Source organism: Quercus robur, chromosome 2 (genome assembly GCF_932294415.1).
Source record: "Quercus robur chromosome 2, dhQueRobu3.1, whole genome shotgun sequence".
Lineage (NCBI taxonomy): Eukaryota > Viridiplantae > Streptophyta > Magnoliopsida > Fagales > Fagaceae > Quercus > Quercus robur.
The window spans coordinates 22,868,394-22,875,418 of record NC_065535.1 but is presented as its reverse complement, the minus strand read 5'-3'; the positions used below and the strand labels follow the sequence as shown (position 1 = coordinate 22,875,418).

General features: G+C 33.8%; 1 protein-coding gene across 1 annotated transcript; it reads left to right on the top strand.

The window, feature by feature from the left end:
- The first annotated feature begins 476 nt into the window (after positions 1 to 476).
- On the top strand, positions 477 to 6,216 carry LOC126712923 (uncharacterized). Its single transcript, XM_050412463.1, has 4 exons — positions 477 to 996; positions 1,091 to 1,246; positions 2,249 to 2,626; positions 5,175 to 6,216. The coding sequence occupies exons 1-4, from the start codon at positions 637 to 639 to the stop codon at positions 6,114 to 6,116; spliced, it is 1,836 nt and encodes a 611-aa protein (XP_050268420.1). The 5' UTR covers positions 477 to 636; the 3' UTR covers positions 6,117 to 6,216.
- Positions 6,217 to 7,025: the final 809 nt, after the last annotated feature.

The window sequence follows — 7,025 nt, the reverse complement described above, 5'->3', positions numbered from 1 at the left end:
AACATATGAAATAAATATAAAAGAGATTTATTAGACAAAAGACACTGAACGATTTAATACGAATGCGGTTACGATTGATAATATTAAAATTGTCATTGACCCGTGGGAGATAAACAAGCAACGTAGTTTCTTTTCTTCGAAGGACTCAGTACCGTATGTCGCTCGCTAAAATTTTGCGCGTAGATCAACGCGAAGTAACATAGGCTGTGAGCGTTGACGTGTCAACACCCCACATCTCCTTGTGACGTTAATCCCCGAAGTTTTCCTTATGTGTGAACCCAAAACACAATTGCTTCAACATCTCAACCAATCATCAATTGCCTCATCACAAAGAAAAATATCAAACACGTGAAAACCTCTCAAACCTTTTTTTTTTTTTCCTCTTCTCTGGGTTCTTCACGTAATAAGGTGTGCTATTTCACACGGAAACAAGGTCCGCAAGGAAAGACTCTTTCTAATTTTGCCAAAGCACCCTATACAATATAAGCTGTCACACGACCAAATTGAGAACAAGTCTTTATATATTTGTTTGTGTTTTTTATTGTTTTCATTCTCTACTATTAATATCCAAATTTGTTGTTAAGGATTTTACACATTTTGGGATATGTTTATGTTTGAAAGTTAACAAAGAAGAAGATGAAATGGTCGCCATGGGCAGCTGGGGTTGTAAAGAGGTTGCATGTGAAGGTGAACCAGTTCAAGCTTGAAGGGTTTTGTGAACAAAAGGTAGAAGATGATGGTGGTGATGGTGATGAAGATGATGATAAGATTGTGGTCATTGCGATGAAATGGAAAGGACCTAAAGCTGGGCTTGGACTTGTTCCATTTCCATTTTATAGAACATCAACGCGTCAAAGAGATTACACCAACCAAAGATGCTCATCGAACAAAGGCCAACCCATTGAATGGGACGATGAGTTTGAGAGTGTGTGCAGTTTTTCGATCTCCAAAGATGGTTCTTTTGGTCCTTGGGATGTTACTTTCAACGTCTTATATGTAAGTCTTTTTCATTGATGTTTGGTTTTAATATTTGTTTTGTACGTTAATTGCAATAAAGGCATTGATTTTTTTGTTTATTAAATATTAATAGGGAGAGAAAACAGAATCAAGGAGCAAATTGTCGGTTCTGGGCAAGGTATCATTGAATTTAGGAGAATTGGCTTCGAATATGAAGTCTCATCAAATGGAAAGAGAGCTTCCCGTGACTTTACGTGACGGTCGTTTGTCCACGGATGCTACCCTTTTGGTATGTATTGTATTATATGCCCAGTTTCATTCTTTTTTTTTCTTTTCTTTTTTTTCTTCTAAAAACAAGGTTCCATTCTTTTTAATTTACGTCCAAAATTTATAAAAAAAAAAAAAAAAAAATCATTATTTTCAATCCATAGTCTTTACTTTTTCTCCCTCTGTTTTGATTTTTGAAGCGCGTGTTGAACAATATTGACAAGATAGCTTTTTTAGTTTATTTATTTAACCAATAAAATGGATAAAAATGCTTAGCTTAAAAAAAAAAAAAAAAATTGTGGGTATCCTAGCTGTTCTAGCTTCAAGTTGAGTAAAGCCAGTTCTGTATCTTCCATTCAAAAAAAATAAAAATAAAAAAATGAGTAAAGCCAGTTGGTTTTACTTTGGTTGAGTGTAAAGCTTTTCTTGGGCTGATAAAGTTGTAAAGCCAGGTTTTAAGTAGATTTAGATCTCTAGATTTTTTAGGATACTTTACCAAATATGTTTCCTTAAATTTTAATAATTTTTTAATGATTTAATAGTTTAGATTTTGTCAGCATTTTATTAATAATAGTCTTAATTATTTTGTTTGCAACATTATTTTATTATTTTAAAAATATTGTTAGTGAAATACTGACATGACAAAATCTAAATCATTAAATCATTATAAAGAGTAGTTAGGATTTAAGAAAATTTATTAATAGAATATCTTAGAAAATCTAGAAGATCTGAACCCGGTTAAGGCCATCTTTGTTTAGCCACGCCCTAAGAGTACAGACTGTGAAACTTTGTCCTAATTTTCCTTAAAAATCTACAGCTAGATACTTACCGAAAATAGAAAAGAAAAAGTAAAAGACCTTGTAGCTATTAATGTTAATGTTTCAACCATCCCCAACCATCTGATTGTTTATACAGTTATACTTTTATGTAACATGTCATAAAACTTTGACCAGTTCGTAGTTACCTATAATTGACCGATTGACCTGATATTCTAATGTTGTTATTATTTGAATGGCTTGTGTAGGTATCTATGAGCTTTGTGGAGGTGAGAGATTCTCATGAGTCGCCAAGAATCACTGTAAACTTCGTGGAGTCAGACACAGTAAATGTGTCGGTCACAAAGTTGAAGGGTGGTTTAAACACGAGGTTGGAGTCGGAGAAGGAGAACAACAAGAACCAGAAGGCTTTTAGTGGCAATTACTTGGATATGCCAGCCGTGACTGACTCAGATGGATCGAGTGAGTCTATTTACACAAGTGACAATAGCAATGTAGACTTAACTTTGGTAGCTGACTTGGAATCCTTCTCGAGATCAAAGACTCTGTCTCGCTCCTTTCGAAAAACTGGGTTTTTCTCTTGGAAGAGAAGGCGATTGAGTTTTAAATCCTTCGGTTCACTACGGGTATGTCTCTCTCTCTTTTTTTTTTTTTTTTTTTTAAAGGTCATAGCTGTACTTTGCATGTAAAATTGAATAAATGTAGAGACACACCTAATTTTATATCTAACTTTATAACTTGTTGATGTTGAAGTGGTCAACAATAAATGATAAACAATTTATACAATAGGATCGATTCAACATGTTGTAAAGCTCTCATAAAAAAAAAAAAAAAAAAAATGTTGTAAAGCTGAATGTGTGTGCAGTATTGTTGTGTAAAGTTTAGTTATTAAATCTATGAACAACCAACATAGATATACACAAATGAATCTGTAATCTTAGAGAGAAAATTTCATTTTATACCCCATAACTTAGGAGTATAATAATTAGGGTAAATTGCAAATTACACCTCTAAAGTTTGGGAGTGATTGGATTTTACATTTTCAAATTTCAGAATTTGGATTTTACCCCCTGAAGTTTGAGGTGTTTGGATTTTACATTCGAACGTTTTAGAACTTGGATTTTACCTCCTAAAGTTTAGAGTTGTTTGGAACACCCCTAAATTCTGAAACTTTAGGATGTAAAATCCATACATCCTAAAACTTTAGAAAGTAAAATTCAAACACTCCCCAAATATAGGGAGTAAAATCCAAATTCTAAAACGTTAGGATGTAAATTCTAAACACTACCAAACTTCAGGGGTAAAATCCAAATTCTAAAATTTCAGGGTATAAAATTCAATCTCTCCCAAACTTTAAGGGTGTAATTTACAATTTACCCTAATAATCTATATATATATATATAAAACCGAAGCCTTTGCTGGCACCACAATTTTCCACGTCAGCATAAAAAAAATAAATAAAAATTATAACTCCTCAAAACCCTAGCAACCTTACCCCTCTCTCAAGTTAAGAAATATAAAGCCACAGAAATATAAAGCCACGGTTTCTGCAAACTCTCTCTTTCTCCAGACGTAGGAAGTCCTAAAGTATTCAAGATCTACAAAACCCTAGCAACCTTACCCCTCTCTCAAGTTAAGAAATATAAAGCCATGGTTTCTGCAAACTCTCTCTCTCCAGACGTAGGAAGCCCTAAAGCATTCAAGATCTTTAGCTTATAAAGTTCAGCTTTTGTAAGGTTAGTTTGTTTATATATTTAGTCCTTATGTTTAGGTTTAGGTTTTAAGAGATTTATATATTACTACTATGTGACTGAATTTCCCATGACATCAGTTTTATATATTTTTTTTTTAATTTGTTTTATGTAAGGTTAATTTGTTTACATCAGTTCTTTATCTCAAAGATAAGACTTTTATTTCTACCGCAAGAACTATTTAGGTATGTATCCCTTGCAAGCACACATGAACTTAAATTGTCTTTTAATCTATGCATGCTTTATTATTTTCTAATAGTTTTCCCGTGCATCGCACGGGTTAGCGACTAGTTAAATTAATCATATAACTCCAAAAGCAATAAATTAAACCATATAATTCTAAAAATAATTAAATAGTGAAGTTTTAAAAAGTAACAGATTAAACCACAAAGCACAAACGCAATATCAAGATTTTTTTTTTTTGAGAATCACAACATCAAGATTTAAGTGGTTATTTTTTAAACTATAGAATTTAATTTATTATACCCCTAAATTATATGGTTTTAAATGTAATTTTCACAATGACTTTTCATTAATAATCAATACACTATATCAATAGGATGATGCAATGTGTTGGTTTGATTAATTTATAGGGGCCGGTACTATTCTCATGCCAATAATTGACCACAATCACTCTAGCTATGTGAGGAATGGATTTAGATCCTTTAAATTTCTTATGGTACTCTACCAATAAATTTCCTTAAATCTTAACCACTTTTTAATGATTTAATGGTCTAGATTCTTCTATGTTAGCATTTCACTAACAATATTCTTAAAATAATAAAATAATATTGCAAACAAAACAATTAAGATTATTGTTAGTGGAATGCTAACATGACAGAATCTAGACCATTAAATTATTAAAGAATGGTTAAGATTTAAGGAAATCTATTTGCTAGAGTACCCTAAGAAATCTAGAAGATCCAATTAATTATAAAGCTAATTATTGTGTCACACTTTCAAACATGAAATGTTTTATGCAATGTCCACACTTTCACATCAGATGCTCACACACATGATTTGCCAAAAGGTGGATATTGTTGAATATGAAACAATCAAAGCCCTTAATAAGATTTTTTTTTTTTTTTTTTTTTTTTGAAATAAAGGGATGATTCCCTTGGAAGCACATCAATTGCTCTAATATAATCTCTTCTTCATTTGAGTAAGCAAATGGATAATTTAGCACAGTATCTCAAACTATTGCTTTCGAATGAATGAATGAAAAAACCTTCTATAGTTGCCATCATGAGTAATGCCATTGTTAGAAAAAGAACCAAAGAGGTTTGGACAACTTTCTGTTTTTAAAAGGTTTTTCCAGCCAAGAAGCCTAGATTCTAGCTACGACCAGATCAGTGGTCTTCTTTGATTTGTTTTGTAAGGCAAAAGTTATGAGATCTAATGCTTGTCATGGATATATCTGCAGAAAGCAGATGCTGCTGGATCCTCTTCAGAAATAGACTTGCAAGATGACAATTGCACAACCAGTGACTGGGAAGTGAAGGAGCTAGTCAGCAGAGATGGGCAGGCAAAGCTCAAAACCAATGTATTCTTGGCATCCTTCGACCAAAGGAGCGAAAAAGCTTCAGGAGAGAGTGCCTGCACGACACTAGTAACAGTCATTGCCCACTGGCTCCACTCCAACCAAGATATGCCAACGAGACCCAAATTCGACAGCCTCATCATAGAAGGTTCCTCAGAGTGGCAAAAGCTTTGCAACAACACCGCCTACATACAATCCTTCCCGGACAAACATTTTGATCTTCATACGGTCTTAGAAGCTAAATTCAGGCCTCTGGCAGTCTTGCATGAGAAGTCTTTTATTGGGTTCTTTTGCCCCGAGAAGTTTGAGTGCTTGAAGGAAGCCATGTCATTCGAAGACATATGGAATAAGATCAGTAGCAACACTGAAGTTTATGAACCAAGAATATACATTGTGAGTTGGAACGATCATTTCTTTGTGCTCAAGGTAGAAGCCAATGCTTATTACATCATTGACACGTTAGGTGAGCGCCTTTTTGAGGGATGCAACCAGGCCTTCATATTAAAGTTTGATGATTCAAGTGTGTTGCGTGAAAAGGAAGAGAAAGAAAAGGTTGGCTCCAAGGAAAAAGATGGGGCAAGGAGTACTGACCATAAGGAGGAAACTGAAAAGGTTATATGCAGTGGGAAAGAGTGTTGTAAAGAGTTTATTAGGAGATTTTTAGCTGCTATACCACTTCGGGAACTTGAGGAGGAAGAAAAAAAGGCCACAATTTCTAACTACTCTCTCCATCAGAGATTGCAGATTGAGTTCGACCTTTGCTGCTCTTCTTCTTCTTCTTCTTCTTCTTCCACTTCCATTTCATCTCTAATTTCAAACCAATAGTTCATGTAGAACAAGTAGCTGAATGGCACGGTTGGAATCCAATTTTTTTAATATTCTTTTTTTTTTTTCAATAAGAAATACTAACATTAATTTTCAGGCAGATTAGATTTAAAGATCAAAGGCCTCGAGTCAAAGCATTCTACCTTCTTTTTAAAAATTTGATAATCAAATATACGATGATGTTGAAGTATTCTACTCTAGCAATTGCCATAGTTTTTAGTGTACACTATTTATAAGTATGGTTTAAATAAATTGTACTAAAAAAATGTGAGGTTTTATAGCTTTAAAAATAAGTTAAGAAAAAAGAGGGGGGGGGGGGGGAGGATGAGCCATATTATCCTAGTATTTTTTTTTTTCCAGATAATTTTGAGTTACAATTAACTCAACTAGTAGTCTTTTATTATCGAATAAAATATGAGTTATCATTCTAACAAATCCAAGAGCACTGAACCCAAGCTAACTCCAATCAAGAAATCCATCAAATTTTTACACCCCATGAAGCCCACATTAACTCTATGCAGGTGGAGCTACAAATCCTGGCAGGTTAGTGAGGAGATTATCCAAATCAGACTAGGTGGAAATGGGTCCAGAAATAATGAAGTCATTAAAGATTTAATAGGGTCAGTGGAGCCATTCTGATAGGTTCTGTATTAGTAATAATTGAGAAGTGGGGAACAAATTGAATTAGGGGTAAAAACTCGACGAGGCTTTCTTTGTTTGTGTGAGTGGGGGACAAGGAGGTGTCTCCATCCATATCTAATTATTGTCTGAATCAATATGCCTCTAGTTTGCTATGTGGACCCCTTTCTACTAGAGGTCTAACTAGGAAGGAAAACAAAACTATTATTGACAAAGACAAAGAGGTAACAGTTTATTCCTTTAGGATGGTAGAAAGGAAAAGACTTCACA

Coding starts and splice junctions, on each gene's coding strand:
- LOC126712923 (XM_050412463.1), top strand. CDS start 637: ATGAAATGGTCGCCATGGGCAGCTGGGGTTGTAAAGAGGTTGCATGTG. Junction 1,247..2,248: donor CCACGGATGCTACCCTTTTG/GTATGTATTGTA, acceptor TGGCTTGTGTAG/GTATCTATGAGCTTTGTGGA. Junction 2,627..5,174: donor AATCCTTCGGTTCACTACGG/GTATGTCTCTCT, acceptor ATATATCTGCAG/AAAGCAGATGCTGCTGGATC.